This window comes from Peromyscus leucopus, chromosome 1 (assembly GCF_004664715.2).
Source record: "Peromyscus leucopus breed LL Stock chromosome 1, UCI_PerLeu_2.1, whole genome shotgun sequence".
Taxonomy (NCBI): Eukaryota; Metazoa; Chordata; class Mammalia; order Rodentia; family Cricetidae; genus Peromyscus; species Peromyscus leucopus.
This window is the reverse complement of record NC_051063.1, coordinates 85,756,314-85,775,608: the sequence shown is the minus strand read 5'-3', so window position 1 is coordinate 85,775,608 and position 19,295 is coordinate 85,756,314. Positions and strand designations below refer to the sequence as shown.

At 45.8% G+C, this 19,295-nt stretch overlaps 1 protein-coding gene across 2 annotated transcripts in view; it reads left to right on the top strand.

Annotated features, from left to right (window-relative positions):
- Iqck (IQ motif containing K) overlaps window positions 1-19,295 on the top strand; it is a 121,968-nt gene that overhangs the window by 33,624 nt on the left and 69,049 nt on the right. The window contains exons 5-6 of one of the 2 annotated variants that reach the window (XM_028867801.2): window positions 14,057-14,109; window positions 14,237-14,314. In XM_028867801.2, the coding sequence (XP_028723634.2) occupies window positions 14,057-14,109; window positions 14,237-14,314 (131 nt within the window). The remainder of the gene's footprint in view (window positions 1-14,056; window positions 14,110-14,236; window positions 14,315-19,295) is intronic. The other variant, XM_037211119.1, reaches the window with a different exon arrangement.

The following is a 19,295-nucleotide window of genomic DNA, read 5'->3' as shown; positions in this document are numbered from 1 at the left end:
CAGATAGATACCAAAGCACCACGAGATCACCTATAAATATGTATAATTTCTATATACCAAATTTAAAATTTTTTAATGGTTTTAATTTTTCAAAGAAAAAACAGTTCCCATGACAACTCTTCAAACTGCTGTCAGACCCAGTTTGTGAGCCATACAAGAAAAATCTTATTATAACTTTATAGCCGTGTTCCTTTTCTTGTTCTGTCTTAACAAAGGAGCATTGATCACTTCATTCCCCAGACTTGGCTGGAAGTTATCTTTGTTTCTAAAAATCAAAGTCCAGCTTTGAGAACAAGGCTTTAAAGACAAAGTCCAACGGCCCTGTCCCAAGGGTGACCCCAGGGTTCTCTTACAATTGAAGGGCAGTGGCTTCGTGGTATGACTCTCCCCCTCTGGCTTGGAGCTTTGTCTGCAGGGGCATGGCTTTCTGCCAGATGGCTGAGGTAGCAGTCTTGACCGACTGCCAGATGGGGGATATCATCACTGCATCACAAGTTGTGTTTCAGTTGTTAAACACAAACAGCATCAGTTAACTTTCGACCACAAAAATAGCTTCCAATAGTGACTTAAAATTATGGCTGTTTATTTAGCTCATCATTTATTCTCTGAGTCAGCAGCAGTCGGGGCTAGACTTGACTGGGAGGTTCTTCCAATCTTGCCTGTGTTGATTTGTTCATTTGTGTGTCTCTATTCAGCTAACACACATACACACACACACACACACACACACACACACACACAAATAAATGTTTGAAAAGAAAATGCTCAGGAGCTGGAGAGATGGCTCAGTGATTAAGAGCTTTGGCTGCATTATTCCTAGTAGCCAGAACCTGGAAACAACCTAGATGCCCCTCAACCGAAGAATGGATAAAGAAAATATGGTACATATAAACAATGGAGTATTACTCAGCTGTAAAAAACAATGACATCATGAAATTTGCAGGCAAATAAATGGAACTAGAAAATATCATCCTGAGTGAGGTAACCCAGACTCAGAAAGACAAGCATGGTATATACTCAATCATAAGTGGATACTAGATATAAAGCAAAGGTAATCAGACTACAACCTGCAGCTCCAGAGAAGCTAGGAAAACAATGAAGACCTTAAGAGGGACGCATGGATGGCGCTGGGAAGGGGAAATATGGGATCTCCATGAGTAAACTGGGGATGGGGTGGGGAGCAATAGAGGGTAGGGCATGGGGGATAAGAACATGAGGGAATGGGATGGTGGAGCTGGGGGAGGGATGGAGTGGGAGAGCAATGAAAGAGATATCTTGATAGAGGGAGACATTGTGGGGTTAGGGAGAAACCTGGTGCTAGGGAAATTTTCAGGAATCCACAAGGATGGCCTCAGCTTAGACTACTAGCAATAGAGGAGAGGGTGCCTGAACTGGCCTTCTTCTGTAGTCAGATTGGTGACTACCCTAACTGTCATCACAGAGCCTTCATCCAGTAATTGATGGAAGCAGATGCAGAGATCCACAGCCAAGCACTAGGCCGAGCTCTGAGAGTCCAGTAGAAGAGAGGAAAGAGGGGTTACATGAGCAAGGGGGATCAAGAACATGATGGAGAAGCCTACAGAGACAACTGAACCAAGCTCAAAGGACCTCACCAACTTTAGACAGACAGCTGTGAAATGTGCATGGGACCAGACTAGGCCCTCTTCATACAGGAGACAATTGTGTAGCTTGGTCTGTTTGAGGGGACCCTGGCAACAGGATCAGGATCTATCCCTGGTGCATGGGCTGGCTTTCTGGAGCTAATTACCTATGGTGGGATGCCTTGCTCGGCCTTGATGCAGAGGGGAGGGGCTTGGTCCTGTCTCAACTGAATGTACCAGGCTTTGCTGACTCCCCATGGGAGCACCCACCCTTTTGGAGGAGGGGATGGAGGGTTGGGTTGGGGGGAGAAGGCTTGGGAGGAGGGATGGGAGGGGGATCTGTGGTTGGTATATAAAATGAATTAAAAAAATTCTTAAATAAAAATAATTTTAAAAAAAAAAGAGCTTTGGCTACTCTTCCAGAGGACATGGCTTCTGTTCCCAGCACCCACAACATGGCTTACAACTATCAGGTCCTATTTGTCAGAAACCTGGGACAAATGGCCAGCTGTGGTCCCTATTAGCATACCAAAATGCATGTAGACCTCCAGGCTCGCTCAGTACCTGGGGCACCTCTTCTCACCAAGCCTTCTACCATAAACCTCTCCAGCCCAGGGGCTTGCTTCCCTTCCCCCAACCTCTCAGTCCTGAACGCCCCCCCCCCCCAACATTTCGGTCATGCACTTTCTTGGCTCCTCTCTCGGTCTGCCTGCCCTCTCTTCTCTCTCTCTCTCCCTCATATCTACAATAAAATCCTTCCCAACCATGCCTCGGAGCGCTCAAGTCCTCATTTCATTCAACAACCATCTGTAACTCTAGATCCAGGGGATGCAACACCCTCACAGGTACCAGGGACACATGGGAAGCACATACATACATACATACATACATACATACATACATACATACATACATACATACAGAAAGGCATCCATCTACATAAAATAATAAAGAGTAATTTAAAAAACAAAAATACTTAACATACATGAACTGTTTGGAAAACAGAAAATCTGTAAGAGGAGAGTGTTCTTCCCTCGTGGCTCTTCTTGTTGTCTGTAGGTTTGTCTGAATGAGTGGTGGATGACATCCTGCTTAAGATATCATTAAGAAAAAATCCACTGAAGGCAGGCATGTGCCATTGCACACTACTTTCTAGATAGTACAGACAGACGAGGAAGGACCGGTGTCACATGAAAGCCCCAGGCAGAGCATCTCTAATGTGAAAATCCAGAACGTGTGACTTTTCTTCTTAGAGTCCTGAGCACAGGTTGGCCTTAGGCGTCTGTTCCTCCTGCCTCCTCCTTCCGAGTGTTGAGATTCCGGGCATGAGCCACCACTCCTACAACATTGGGCATCGAGCCCAAGGCCTCCTGCAGGTCAAGCAAGCACTTGACAACAAAGCCCCACCCCCAGCTCTAATTTCTGAAGCTTTGAACACCGACACGATGCCACAGGGGAAAGTTCTGTACTGTGCAGGGTAGTTTTGTGTCAACTTGACACAAGCTAAAGTCATCTGAGAGGAGGGAACCTCAACTGAGGTAATGCCTCCATGAGATCAGGCAAGCCTGTAGAACAGTTTCTTTAGTGATCAATGGGGGAGGGCCCAATCCATGGTAGGTGGCGCCATCCCTGGGCTGGTGGTCTTGGGTTCTATAAGAAAGCAGGCCCAGCAAGTCACAAGGAGCAAGCCAGTAAGCAGCACCCTTCCATGGCCTCTCCATCAGGTCCTGCCTCCAGGTTCCTGCCCTGCCTGAGTTCCTGTCCTGACTTCCTTCAGTGACGAACTACAATATGGAAGCATAAACCGAATCAACCCTTTCCTTCCCAAGTTGCTTTTGGTCATGCTGTTTCACCACAGCAATAGAAACCCTGACTAAGACATATATCATGAAACTGACATGTAAAATTATTTTAAAATACCAAATATAACTACTTTCAGGTTTTATGTATAAGGTGTGTAAGGAACATAAATTAATTTCATGTTTAGGCTTGGCTGCATCCCAAGATACTCACAGATCCCCAAATTCTGAAACTCAAAACAGTTCTGGTCCCAAGCATTTTGGAAAAGGGGATTCTCAATCTACAGTCCCTTTTTTTTTTTTTTAAAAAAAAAAAAATGATATATCTGAGTAAAACTTAAAGTAGTGGTTCTCAACCTGTGGGTCACACCCCCTTTGGGGGTCAGATGGCCCTTTCACAGGGGTCCCTTATCAGATATCCTGCATATCAGATATTTACATTACAATTAGCAACAGTAGCAAAATTAGGAATAATGATGAGTTCAGCGACTGGAAAGGCACTGTGAAGACACCTTTCAGGGATTTGGGACCGACGGCTAGAATTACAGCTTGTGATCAAACATAACAAACAAAACAAAAACCTGAAAGCATCTCAACCTTCTTTAAAAATATTTTTTATTTGTTCTTTGAATGTTTCATATTTTTTACAATATATTTTGTTCATAACCCCCAACACTACCTCCTTCCAACACCCCTTCGGGCCTCACCCCACCTCACTCTATCTTATATCCTTTTTTGTGTGTTGGTGTTATTAACAACCTCCTGAGTTACTTAGTGCTGCCCACATGCTCATGGGTGTGTGGCCGTTGACTGGAGCATGAGAAATCTACCCGTGGCCGGATCCCCAAAGGAGAGACCTCTTTCAGCTGCCGTTGACTCCATGTCACCCCTCCCTCCTCCAGGAGCAGGGCCACAGGGCCCTTCCCCGTCCATGCTGGGACTTACACTGGCTTGATCTTGTGCAGGTCACCACTGCTGTTAGTATGATAGGCATGTCGTGTCCAGAAACCAGCATTCCGCAGCTTTCCTCCCCATCTGTGGCTCTTACATCCTTTCTGCCCCCTTTTCCTCAGTGTTCCCTGTTTCTTGGGTGTGGGAGTTTGGTCTAGATGATTCAGCCACAGCTGAGAGCTTAGTTACGTAGACTCAGCGCACTAACAACCGTTGCCCACTACAGAAAGAAGTTTCTCTGGCCACAGTTGAGAGCAGCACCGATCTAGGATGCAAAAGAAGTATTTAGAAGGTAGTTTGTCAGCAGGACCGTTTATCCAAACAACAGATTCACCCCTGGGACCGCTGCTCTCCTCCGACTCAGTCGTCTCTTGAACACTTGTCCGAACAGTGGAAGCCATCGGAGAAAAAGAGAGCGATAGTGGGATCTGTTGGATTTTATTTCGCTAGAGTCTGCAGCCCAGGCTGTTCTTAGACACGCTCTTCTTGTCTCTGTGCTTTGGAGTACTGGGGTTACAAATGTGCTCGCTGTCCAGCTGTGACCTTTCCTGCTGCTATGAGAGAGGTAGACCTGAAAGCGTTGTGACCTTCATCACCCTAAGCCTTAGTTTCTTCCTCTTTAAAGTACAGTGATCCCAATTGCTTTATACAAGTGTGTGTGTGTGTGTGTGTGTGAGAGCCGGGCGGTGGTGGCGCACACCTTTAATCCCAGCACTCAAGAGGCAGAGCCAGGCAGATCTCTGTGAGTTCGAGGCCAGCCTGGTCTACAGAGTGAGATCCAGGACAGGCACCAAAACTACACAGAAAAATCCTGTCTCGAAGGAAAAAAAAAAAAAAAAAGGAAAGAAAGAAAGAAAAAGAATGTGTGTGAGAGAGAATTCAGTAAGAAAATGTGTTTAAATTTAGTGTCAGCTCAGTATTTGGCTTATACAGAGAAATTAACAATAAAATAACAAAGCTAACTTGAAAAAAAAATTACTTGGTCCTAGTCTTAGTTAGGGTTTCTATTTTGTATTAAAACACCATGACCAAAAGCAATTTGGAGAGGAAGGACAAACTTAACAACTTGTACATTATCCAGGGAAGTCAGGGCAGGAACTTAGGGCAAGAACCAGGAGGCAGGAACTGATGTAGAGGTCTTGTGGGGGGGGCTGTTTACTAGTGTGTTCCTCATGGCTTGCTCAGCCTGCTTTCTTTCTTTCTTTCTTTCTTTCTTTCTTTCTTTCTTTCTTTCTTTCTTTCTTTCTTTCTTTCTTTCTTTCTTTCTTTTCTTTCTTTCTTTTTCTTTCTTTCTTTCTCTCTCTCTCTCTCTCTCTCTCTCTCTCTCTCTCTCTCTCTCTCTCTCTTTCTTTTTCTTTCTTGTTTGCTGTTTTTCAAGACAGGGTTTCTCTGTGTAGCTTTGGAGCCTTTCCTGGAACTCACTCTGTAGCCCAGGCTGGCCTCGAACTCACAGAGATCTGCCTGCCTCTGCCTCCCAAGTGCTAGGACTAATCAACCTGCTTTCTTATAGAACCCAGAAACCACTGCCCAGGGATGGTGCCACCACGATAGTCTGTGCCTTCCCACATATTTATCTACAGGCCAATCTTATGGAGGTTTTTTGTTTGTTTGTTTGTTTGTTTTGTTTGTTTTTTCCCATTATCAGATAACTCTAGTTTGGGTCAAGTCCCTATAAAACTAGGCAGCACAGTTCTGGATTGGAAGACTAGAAATGAGTCCAGTATCTGAGGAAGAGGCCATCTGAGGCTGTGCCTGTGCCTTGGTAGAAGACAGGGTTCTGGGGTCAGACAAGCGGCCTGTGTCTCCTCTCCTACTCTTGCTAGCCCTGGGGCCCTGGGGAGATTGCATCAACTCCATGAGCCTTGGTTTTCTGATCTGTTAGATGAGGAGGGTGATGTTTGAGTACCTGTCTCCCCAGGGCCATTGGGAGGATTAAAGAAAGGTATGTGACAAGCGGTATGAACTGTCTGCTCATGTCATTAGGGGCCTTGCTTGAAAGGAGGCAAATACCAGCACATGACAGCCAAAATGCGGGAGGGGAGCTGGGTTCAGGTTGAGAAAAGAGTAAACTCAGTTTGGGGCAGGCATGTGGAGATGGATCTACACATGTGTATCATGGGAATTTCTGTCAAGGCTGCTTTTTACCCATGTCTTGGTGTCTTCAGAGAGCAGGCCTGGAAGGACATGCTGCAGACTCTGGAATGCACTGGAGATGAGACCATGCAGCCGGGGTTGCAGAGTTTCGATCCTGGCGAAGGACTTCCTGTGGAAATCAGTCTTGCCTCCCTCTTCCACAGTCTGTGTTCACCTTGGCCCTCCTGACCTCACGTTGTTAGTGTTGCCTTCCCTGATCAGAGTCTGTACGAGTTGGAAAAGGAAATGGTTTTACGGCGGGAAATCAACTGGTGGCTGATGGTTAGAAGAGCCCTTCAGTGTTCTGAAGAGGGACCGAAAGGCTGCCATCTCATGTCCGTCCTACTCTGGACTGGCTTGTACTCCTCGGGAAGAGATCAAGCAGGGGACATGTAAATACCTGAAAAGATGAGACATGACAGTTGGCCTGATGTTCTGAAGTGGTCCCTTGACATCTAGCTGTGCCTTTGGATTATCTTAATTGGAGCAGGAGAGATCAGAACTTAATTAGAATGTAATTGAGGAGCTACATTAAACAGAGCTGGCTTAATGGCTGCTTTGTGAACTTCGCTTGGGAATTCTTCCCATCAGCATATCCCTGAAAATGTTTTGGGCACTCACCATTATGTTGATACTTTACTCTAATCGATTTTTAATAAAAGTCTCATGTTTCTATCCTTAGCGATAAAAACCAGTGCAGATTTACATGAGTTTGTTTCAACTGGATGTGATATTTATGCAAACCTAAGATTCTGTATTTCCTGGAGTTACTGGCTTTGAGGGCTTTTTTGGAAAGTGACAGAAAACCCCATTCAAAATGACTTACACAGAAAGTAATGTTTTTTTTTTTAAGATGTGAGAAGCCCATGGGGAGATCTTCCAGCACAGCTTGATTGGAGAGTCTCAATGATGTCCTTAGAGAAAAATGTTCTTTTATCAGTGTTTATTCATTGATAAAATGATGTTTCATTATGGCATGTTCATGTAATACTTAGACCATATTCCACCTCCTTAATCTTCTCCCACCCACCCCCCAACCTCCTGCTGGTCCCCTTCCTCTTCTCAAATAGTTTTACTTCTGCTTTAAAAGTCATGCGTGTGTGTTTAACCTGAATTCCACATAGACTGGAAAACATGGGATATTTGTCTTTCTTGGCCATATCCCCCGTATCCCTGCTACCCTCTCCACGAGTATTCCTCCCTGCAGCAGTCCTGTCTGTTCCCCTCTACCATGTCTTCTCTACTTCCATGTCACCTGGATATGTATTAGGTATCTATATAAAACCCAGGACCCACAAATGAGAAAACGATATTTGTCTTAAAGGTTGACTAAACTTGCCTAGTATGATTATCTCCTATTGTATGATCATTTTCCTGCAAATGACATGCTTCATTTTTCCTTACAGCTGAAGACAATTCCACATTATATGTCTATACCACATTTCCTTTATTCATTGTATGTTGGTGAACATTTTTTAAAGACAGGACATTGCTATAGAGCCCAGGCTGACCTCAAACAGGCAGTTCTCATGCCTTAGCCTCCTGAGTGCTGGAATTAGAGTTGTTCATCACCAAAGCCAGCTGGGATCTCTTGGCTGTGGGGGTAGATTATGTATGCCCGTTTAATCCAGATCTCGTTGTTTTCAAATGTTAGTTGTTTCTCTTCTCAGCCTCCAGCCCTTTAGTCTATCCCCTGTGTGTGTGCTCAGCATAAAAACTGGTATAGACTACTCTATGATTTGATCTCATGTTAATGTATGCCTTTCTCTCTTTGAGAGTTGTGGGTTTTTGTTTTGTTTTGTTTTTTAAACAATATTCCCTTTTCCATCTTTTTAGGACCATTTTCCCCCAAATCCACATGTCCACCATGTATCTGTTACAGCTCCATGTTGTATTTGCTTCACAACATATCTACCCACCAACCTGTCAGTTCTTCCTCTGTCTGTCCAGCGTGCTGCTTTGGACTCATCTCAAAGTAAATTACAGATCTGTGATGACATGTGTCCCTTGTTCCTTGCTCTTTTCCTTTCAACTTTACATTTTTGTTGGTTTGTTGTTGAAACAGAGTCTCAGGTATCTGTTCCAGGCTGGCCTCCAACTCCATGTGTAGCCGAGGGTGATCTTGAACTCATGGTCTCCTGCTTCCTCCTCCCAACTTCTGGCTTCTGGCATCCACTACCACATCCACCGGTCGGCTATAGGTTGTGTTGGGTTGTGTTCTGCTTTTAGGATTTGGGGCCTAGAAAGGCAGCTCACTGTACAGTCTCAAAAACAAACACACAGCAACAAAAACAATGTGTTGGACTTCGCGGTTGCCTGTTTGCTCTGCCTGCACAAATATGCACACTTGTGCCTTTTAGCAATCAATGGTTCATTGTATCTGCCCACGTCCTAGGAGCCTGGCAGCCCAAGCTCTTCAGTCCTGTGCTTTCCTTTTTCTGTTACTTCCTCCCTTATCTCTTCACTCACCACAGCTTTCAGTTGCCTCTCTTCTCCCTTTCAGCTCCCCAGTAGATAATTTTTAAACTAAACAACAGCTGAACAATACCCCACTGTTCTGCATGTCTGGGTATGCAGGGCACGTCCACGCCTGCCCAGAACTGGAGGAAAATATAATCTCTTGCATTTTATTTCTTTGCATCAAAAGCAAATAAATCTGTGCATGAGCATCATATGGCTATGTCTAAGTCTATTTAATAGAGTGAGCAAGGCTGCATTCTCTGCATAGAGTCTTTACCACTAACGGGTATGATAAATGCCAAGTGGACAAGCACTGTGTGTGGGAAGACGGAGACTAGCATCTTACAGTTGCTCCATTGTTTAAGCCATTAGGCTGCAATTCATGCTTGGTTACATATTTGCATTGTTGTAACAAATATTTTCTTCTTTTAAGGTAGCTTTTGAAGGGAGTCCTCCCTTTCTTACACAGCCTTTAAAAAGCAAAAACAACAAAACAAAACAAAAAAAACACTATGAGAGAGGGAGAGGGAGAGAGAGAGGGAGGTTGTAAACTTGGGAAGGAGGGAGGTGTGGATCTGGGAGGGATGGACACTGAGTGACAGTGATCAAAATATGCTTATAAAATTCTCAAAGAGCTAAAAAAAATGAGAAAAAAATATTGTATGTCAAACAAACAAGCCCTTTCTAAGATAGCACTTTTCATTTTATCCCCTTGGTAGGCTGTGTTCCAATTTCTTTATAAAAGCTGTTGGCTTCGAAATAAAGACAGCAAATAATCTCCAACGATTCGGGCAATGCCGTCTTTTCTTCACTAACAGCCACGATAAAGCTCCCTTTACAAACCCCGAGCAGCACTCTGCTTCTCAGTGACCATCCGTTTCACAGCAATGCCATCAGCTTTCTGGTGGATTATGAAACCAAACTGGATGCTTACAAGGGAAGAAGAAAAAAGAAATCAGATGGCAATGTTTCCTGAGAAAACACTGTGGTGAGCTGGGGCGCAGTTCCATTGGTAGGAGTGCTTGCCGAGTACGCTTGAGGCCCTGGGTTTGGCCCCAGCTCCACACAGGCCAGGCACGGCGGCTTCTGCCTGTAATCTCAGCACTAGGGACGTGGAGAAAAGGTTATTTAACCCCTGCTACATAGCTAGTTTGAGGTCAGCCTAGGGATACTCTGTCTCAGAAGGAGAAGAGAGAGAGTGAGCAATTGTGGGACATGAATGAAATGTATCCAGAATTATACTAATAAATCTTCTTTGGAAATGCCCACATCCTTGTACCCGAGCCTCTCTTGCTTGGACCCCCTGGAACTGTTCCTGCATTTCTTCATTCACTTGCTCCACACAAGGCACTTGATGAAGCCTCAGGTAGAAAGAGGGGTGTGCAGCCTGCTCCCCGGAGTTTGGAATCTGGAGGGAGACATACTCTGTGGCTTGTTACTTTCTGAGATGCTGAGATGGGGTTCATCAAACTGCAGGACAGCCTTTCCTAAGTGGAAAAGGCTTCCTGGGGCACCTTAGGATTGGCATGGGATTGGAGAACTGAAAATTAGTAGTTGCAACTTTCTCTTTTGTAAACAATAATCAACCTAGCACAGACAACTTGGAGACAAAAAAAAAAAAAAAAAAAAAAAAAAAAAGGTAAACTTCCAACAAGGTGTGTAACTCAGTGTGCCTAGCATAAGACTGTGAGCTCTGAGTTCCATCCTGGGCACACCACCAATGGAAGAGAGAGAGAAGGGGAGGGGGCTGCCTCCTGGACTGGCAGGTCTCGGAAACTTGAGTCTCTGTAGCAGGTCCAGGGTCCAGTACAGTGTGACCAGGAGATTGTCACTGCAGTCTACCCGATGATGTCTTGCTAATGGATCCCTGTTGTCTTCTCTGGATAGGGCTGTTTTGGATTAACTGACTCCATCTACACCAGTCCTATTTCCAAATAAGGTCATAATCTGAGGAGGAGGGTAGGATACTAGCAGAAGAACCTTGGGAAAGGTGCAATCCAACCCCTTCCCTCCTCTCCCTCTACATTTCCCGCTGAGCCTTCTGCTACCCTGGGTGGTTGGCAAGGGATGCTGGTTGACTTGAGCTAGCTCCCTGCATCATAGATCAGGGGAGGGGAGAGAAGGGGAAAGAAGGAAAGGGTGTGGTGATATTTTGATTGTGCTCTTAACAAAGTTCGAGTGAAGATCAGAGGGCAGAGCCAGCCACAGAGGTCAGGCAGCGGTGGCACACACCATTAATCATAGCACTCAGGAGGTAGAGGCAGAGATCTGCCTGGATTTCTGTGAGTTCAAGGCCACACTGGGCTACATGAAATTAATCCAGTCTAAAAGAGAAACAGAGCCAAGTAGTGGTGGTACACACCTTTAATTCCAGCACTTGGGATCATACACCTTTAATCCCAGCACTAGGAAGGTTGAGACAGAAAGTGATATGGCTGGGCAGAGAAAGGAATATAAGGCAGGAGGAGACAGGAACTCATGCTCTTTCAGACTGAGGAGTAGGTGAGGTAAAAGGTGGTGGCTGTGGCTTGCTCTGCTTCTCTGATCTTTCAGCATTTACCCGATATCTGGCTCTGGATTTTCATTTTAAGACCAATTAGGATTCATGCAACAGAGGGGAGAGGAGATCTAGAGAGACAGAGAAACTTTCCAGAATACTTTACATTCTTAGGAGGGCTGCCAACATGGCCTCCAGCACCTCTAGACTGACTTGGGTCTTAGTCTCTGTCAAAAGGGGTTCTCTGATATTTCCTGGGGTGGCATGAGCAAATGATCGTTTACTCCAGCTGGGCACCAGTGACCAACCAAATAAGTCGTTCCGCCTGGGTCTGGCTTGATGAATCAGTGAGTTCACTGAGGCTGCTCACAGGCCAGTGTGTGGGTCACAACTCACACATCTCGTTCCTGGAGCCTCCTGCACCACTTGTGGGCGCCTCTGCTACAGGAGTCCCGTTTTCCCCAGGACCTGTTACTGCTTGTCTGACAGGGGAGGGACCCTGTGAACACGCGGGCTCCCCGGCGCATCCTGAGTCCTATGCATGAACTGTGGGAGTCGGTTCTCCCCTTCCACCATGTGAGTTCCGAGTATCAAACTCAGATAATGAGGCTTTGCCGCAAGCACCCTTGCCCACTGAACCATCTCACTAGCCCTGGTCCCCGAGTCCCAAGGAGCATAGCTGAGGACAGAGCGTCTCAATTCAGAGGAAACTGCTACACAACACACCAGAAAAGGACCCTCCATGTCCCAGTTCCGTAAGAGTTCTCCGACAGGAGCGGACGGTTCCGTTGCAGCCACAAGAAGGGAGAAATGGGAGAGAGGATGCGCTGTACCTTGCTCAGCACAGCGTGACCCAATACCCTAGAATGTTTTCCCCATGTGAGTTCCCAGCTAGGGCTATATTTGGCTGCATGTAATGGTAAGAAGAGTGGCAATAAACCCAGTGAAGTTTATGTTGCCTCGCACATCAAGAGAGGGATAGTGTAGGCCCAAGCTGGCACAGTGGCTTAAGGCAGTCAGCAATGGCCCAGCTGCTCCTAACTCCTGCTCCATCATCTGTAGCGTGTAGATTTTTTTTTATTTATTATGTATACAGTGTATGTATATGTGTCCCTGCAGGTCAGAAGAGGGCACCAAATCTCATTACAAGTGGTTGTGAGCTACCATGTGGTTGCTGGGAATTGAACTCAGGACCTCTGAAAGAGCAGTCAGTGCTCTTAACCACTGAGTCATCTCTCCAGCCCACGTGTAGATTTTTGTTTGGTTCATTTGTCTGAGGCAAGGTTTCAGGCTGGCCTCAGACTCACTGTGGAGCTGAGGGCGGCATCTGACTCCTGATCTTCCTGCCCTACTTCCTGAGGCTGTATCCCTGTGCCAGGCTGAGCATATGGGTTTTGGTCTCAGGGCTTGACGGGACTGTTACCATGTTTAGGCTTATTCCAGACCGGAAGTAGAAGGGAACTTCAGAGGACAGCAGGCAGAAGAAACCAGGAAAGCGGAGTCTTCATAGACACCTCTTGGCCATGTCTACTTCTGTCTCACAAGGCAGAACTGTGACCCATAGTTGTCCCGTTCTTCTCAGAAGCCCAGGGAACAGTATTTGGCCTAATTGATAGCTGTGTGGAAGCAATAAGGTTTCTGCTAAGAGATGGGGTGCAGTATGGGTACTAAGGACAGCTAGCAGGAACAGTGGACCCAAGTGCTTGACTTCTACCTTCCAGTGCTTTAAATTTTTACTTTTATGTTTTTCCCTCCACCTTCAAAGTAGCATCCAGACGCCAAGTCCAGCTGTGGGCTTGAGTAGACTGAGGGACTCAACAAACACAATGTGAATGTGCCCAGCGTTTCAGTCAGTAGCCAGTGTGCCATATCCATGTGCCTCAGCCAACGGCCCAATAGCCAGCCACACAAAATGAGGACACACCACCTCGTGCTGTTGGCACTGCCCTAGTCCATGATGTTCACACAACGACAGAAATCATCCAAGGTTACCACATCTCTCAAAATATACCCTACTTGTCCTTCCTATAAGTCACACATGACTCAAAGCAAGTTGTGATTTAGATAATCACAGTACGTTCCCACCAGTTCCTAGCTGTTGTGAACCGTAAAATCAGCCTCTTCGGGATGGAGAGGTGGTTCAGTGGTTACGAGCACTTGTTGCTCTTCAGGCCCCCGTGCCAGCCTGGCGCACAACCATCCATAACCCGAGTTCCAGCGATCTGACGTCTTCTTCTGACCTCCGATGGTACAGGAATGTGGTGAACATACATACATACAGCAAAATACTCATACATATCAAACAATTTTTTTTTTTCAAAATCAGCCTCCTGAGGTACTGAGCAAGGAAATGTAATAAGCACCTACCTGGTTCACTCACTGCCTTTCGTTAGACAGTTAGTGCCCTGCTGTCAGAAAATGCTTCATCCAAAGTTGACTAGAGAAACCCCTCAGGCTGCTTTATATCGTCCACATACTGCTTGTTGACACACTTATAAACCCCATAATAGACCCATGCATGTTAAAACGGGTCTAACCAAATAACCCCACTCTTTATGCTGCACAGACCCGTGGGTAGAGGAAGAATATAACTGAATTATATCTTCTCTCTTTAGAGGAAGAGAACCAAGTTCATTGCCTGCGACTTCCTGACTGAGTGGCTGTACAAGTAAGTTGTTCCTGTCGTGACTATTCAGTGGCCCCCGGGATTTGATTGTGTTCATCTGCAATAGAAGAATAACAACTGACTTAACTCTTGTCCTTTTCCCTGCCAATGAACACGGTCATGTGACCAGCCAGAATCCAAAGAGGGCAGGGGAGCCGTTCACGGAATTCTTCTCCATTCCGTTTGTAGAGGAATGGCTCAAGCACCAGTAAGTGTAAATAGTTGACTCCTAATGTTTTTTTTTTCTCTTATGGGTATGTGTGTTTGGTGTGCATGCACGTGTGTGTGCATGCTTGCATGTGTGCGGGCCCACATGTAAAGGCTGAGGCCGACGCTGGGAGTCCTCTCTGATCACTGTTCCCCTTGTTCGTTGAAGCTTGCCGATGTGGTCGGCCTGGGCAGCCAGCTTGCTCTGGGATCCTGTGTCTGCCTTCTGAGCATTGGAAGTCCAGGCAGCCACCACTCTCTCCTGGTGTTTGTATGGATTCTGGGGAGCCCAACTCCGGCCCTCATGCTTACACAGCTCTAGCCACTGAACCATCTGGCCCACCCAGCCCTAATTTCAAGGTTATAGTTATGATGGCTTCCTTTGGTGTAAAGGAATTCACTCATGTACTGCATCTAGGACTCCAGGTCAGTTACGCTTGGGGCTCTTGTCTCCTGTTGTTTGTCCCACAGACTAAGTTCGCTCCGTCTGCACACTGGTTCTATCCCAGACACACTTGAGAATAGCACCGAAAAGAAGTTCTTAGCCGGAACAATTTTTCTTTCCCATTTCTTTCTCTGTCTCTGCTTCTGTCTGTCTCTCTGCTAGTGAGGCGTGAGCTCAAGGCCCTTGTCCATGCCAGATAACAAGCGATTTCCCAGCAGAGCTGCAGTCCCTCCCACGGGCCTCAAACTCAAGTTCAATCTCTGTGACTCTGAGGCCAGCCTAATCTACACAGTGAATCCCAGGCCATCCAGAGCTACATAGTGAGACCCATCTCAAAGAGCTGGAGGTGAGTGCTGAGAGACGGCTCAGTGGTTAAGATCACTTGTTCTTGCAGAAGACCCAGCTTCTGTTCCCAGCACCCACATGGCAGTGCACAAACATCTCTGTAACTCCAGTTCCAGGGGATCCAGTTCTGACATCTGCAGGCATGGGGCTCACAGACTTACATGCAGCAAAACATACACATACAATAAACTTAAAAAACAAAATGCAAGACCTTATCCTCTCCATGAGATTCTCCATGAGAATCCTTGTAAATCCCTAGTCACTCACTGCCTGGGATTCTTCGAGGGGCCCCCAGGTTCCCTCGAAGCTCATAGAAACACACCGAGAAGCAGCAGCCATCAGTGCAGCTGGAGACAGAGTGTTCTGGCTTCTGCTGGCATTTGTATTCTGTGCTTCCATTATCTTTCCAGGAGATGCCCAGGAGCATGCTAAAAATGAAATCTAATTCACACGATGTAATGAAATCTGGGGAACACCCCCCTCATCACACCGAGAGATTGGTGCTGAGGAAACCAGAAATGAACAAATTAGGGCTGAAGCCCTAGAACAGAGAGGCGTGTTTACAAGCAGCTGCAGTTGGTGTAGTATTTTAAGTCGGGGGTTAACAAAACACTAAAGGGAAGTTGTGAGGCAGGAGACCCTTCCTGGGCTTGGAGCCAGCCCAGCAGGGTTGATTGAGTCCAGCCTTCGATTTGAGCATTTAGGGGACGTGTTCTTCCAGGGTACCCTGGAGCTGGAAGAGCCAGCCAAGCAAGCAGGAACCAGAGTCCTTCAGGGAAACAACCTCTAGCCCACACTTTTGGACTTTGGCTGTGTGGAGAGCTGTGCTGTGCGTTGTAATGTTGGCAGTATTGGCGCCCTTTCCCTACTAGATGCCAGTGGCACCCTCACCCCTATGGTTTTGATATTCCAGAATATCTGCAGACAGATGATTGTCTCAAAGCTGAGGGTTAAGCAGATTACCCCAATTGAGAATCTCTGATCTAATCCTGTGGTTCTACCCTGGCACATTAAAAACTGTCTGCAAGCCAGGCCTAGAGAAATGGCTCAGCCATTAAAGGCTAAGCTCACAACCAAAATACAACATCTAATGCAAGCCAGACGTGGTGGTATGCACCTTTAATCCCAGCACTTAGGAGGCAAAGGCAGGCAGATCTCTGTGGGTTTGAGGCCAGCCTGGTCTACAGAGTGAGTTCCAGGTCAGCTAGGACTATACCTTGTCCCAAAAAGTAAACAACAAGAATAAAAATTGTAAAACCATCTGTAGAGCTTTGTTCCCTTCAAGACCTATTAAATCCAAACTTTCAGGCTGGCCTGAGCATTATTTTATTTTCATTTTTATTTTTGAAAGCATCCTCTGTGTACAGTTTGTTTGTTGTGGTTTCTATTTTTGATGCAGAATCTTACCATGTAGCCTAGGCTGGCCTCAAACTTTCAGTCCCCCTGTCTCAGCTTCCTGAATACTGGAATGAGAGGCAGGACCAATCTAGCTTCCTGAGTAATCAGAGTACAGTCAGGCTTGAATTCTGAATTCTCTGTTTGGTAGAAGTCACCCTACATCAGAGGCCACCTTGCATCTGGGTGATAATAACTGGTCAAGTTGAGCAGTTACTCTCCTGAATGCTTCCTCTCTTTCTTTCTTCTTTCTTTCTTTCTTTCTTTCTTTCTTTCTTTCTTTCTTTCTTTCTTTCTTTCTTTCTTTCTTTCTTTCTTTCTTTCTTTCTTTCCTTCCTTCCTTCCTTCCTTCCTTCCTTCCTTCTTTCTTTCTTTCTTTCTTTCTTTCTTTCTTTCTTTCTTTCTCTCCCTCTCCTGTCTCTCTCCCTCCCTCCCTCCCTCCCTCCCTCCCTCCCTCCCTCCCTCCCTCCCTCCCTCCCTTCTTTCTTTCTTTCTTTCTTTCTTTCTTTCTTTCTTTCTTTCTTTCTCTCCCTCTCCCTCTCTCTCCCTTCCTTTCTTCCTTCCTTCCTTCCTTCCTTCCTTCCTTCCTTCCTTCCTCTCTCTCTTTCCCTCCTTTCCTCCTTTCTTTCTTTCTTTCTTTTATTCTTTCTTTCTTTTTTAAAAAGATTTATTTATTACATAGTGTTCTGCCTGCATGTATCCCTGCAGGCCAAAAGAGAGCAGTAGATCTCATTACAGGTAGTTGTGACCACCATGTGGTTGCTGGGAATTGAACTCAGGACCTCTGGAAGAGCAGTCAGTGCTCTTAACCTCTGAGCCATCTCTGCAGTGTACTAAATGCTTTCTTGAATATGATCCCTTTCAACCTCCCCACAGCTCTTGGATATAGATGCTAACACTGGGAAGTTGACAGTAAAGGCATGAGTCCTGGGGAAATCCGGTGATCACTGCGCTTCCTCCCCACTTGTATAGCCTGATGCAGGTTGGCCACACTCTTAGAAACAACAGCAAGATCAGAATACACAGGAAATAAAGAATGGAGGAGATGCTCCATCCCGTCCTTAACCTGCTCTGCCAAGAGGTTCTTAATCTTTCCCACCCCTCCTCATGAAGGATATAATATATATGCATAAGGGATTTGAAGTGGGTATTTTGACTTAATGAGAGTTTCCTTTCCTGACCCGACTGTAGCAAACAACCCCTGTGTGAGATGTGATACTAAGTATATCTGCTATCACTGCCTCCAGTCAGCCTGTCTTCCAGCCTGGGAGCCATCTTCCAGGACATCCTGGGTCTTATGCTAATGTCAAAGTCCAGCTGCCTACAGCACAATGCCATTGTCATGTGAGGTCACAGCTGGATTGGAGGCGTTGGTCACAGGTGGCTACTAGTGATTATCCTGTAAAAGATCCTTCTCCTACCAGGTCCCTCATCCATTACCCCCTCTCCCTACCCTCAGTGTAGCAGACCTGTATTCTGTCTAGTCTTTCGTAGCTATTCTTCCCAAAGCCTATTTTTGTTTTAATATTTTTTTGTATAGCCTAGAACACTGACAATCTTTAAAAATACTCTTCAGCTCATAAAATTGTAACTAGAAATCGTCATGTACAAATTATGCATCTTTATGAAATAAATTATACAGTGAAAGAAAACGTTTCAAATCAAGGATCGTCATGGATTAAATCACCCTAGTCCAAAAGAGTCTTTCAGAACAATGCTTCCTTCCAACATGGATGACTTTGATTTTTCTCCTAGCACAGAAATTTCTTTAAGAATTCAGAACAGAGCCAGGCAGCACACTTTTAATCCCAACACTTGAGAGGCAGAGCCAGGCAGATCTCTGTGAGTTCGAGGCCAGCCTGGTCTACAGAGCGAGATCCAGGACAAGCACCAAAACTACATAGAGAAACCCTGTCTCGAAAACAACAACAAGAGTGCAGAACAGGCCTGAGGCTGAGGCTCAGTTAGTAGGGTGGTAGAGTGCTTGTCTAGCATGCTCGAAGCCCTGGATTCCGTCCCCAGCACTTCATAAACTGGGGGTGGGGATGGGGGTGGGGTGCATGCCTACCCTCTCAGCACACCAGAGGTGGAGACAGAAGGATCAGAAATTCAGAGTCCTTGGTTACTCGTTAGGCTCAAAAGAAGGTTGTAAAAAAAAAAGGGGGGGGTGATATTTATTCCTTTTCTTTTTGCTCTAATTTCTCACTTCTGCTGGGTATTTGTAGCTTTTCCATAGTTATAATAAGACATAAGTTATATTAAAACCTAAGGCTTTTCTGCATTGATTTTCCTGTTTCTGGGCACTTAACTTGCCATGTTTCTCAGTCCACATACTCTAGTGAGCTAGAGTACTCAGCCGAGGGTAGGGCAGGGCTGTCCAAACACAGCGGGAAACCCTAATCATGATGATTGCTACCTAAACAGGTTCAATCAGAGATAATCTCAAGACTTTTTAGGAGGCAGCAGGAGGGAGTTTCCTTTCCAATAGACTTAGATCTTTGCTTTTCTCTTTTCAGCTCTAGGGATCGAACCCAGGGCCTTGGGCATGTTAGACAAGTGCTCTGCCAATGGGTACAGCCCTAGGCCTGGATCTGGATCTCCTGCCGACAATTCTTGAGTTGCCGGAAGCAATCAGATAACAAAACTGTGCCCGATAAGAAGCAGGCCTAAGAGATAAAAGTCTGAGTTCTTGTTTGTTTATTATCTGGCCATGCCTAATCCAGCTGTTCTTTTGGATTTAAGCGAGCAAGTCAATACCTCCTTCCCCACTTTTTTTTCTTTCAGCCAGTTTGAGTTC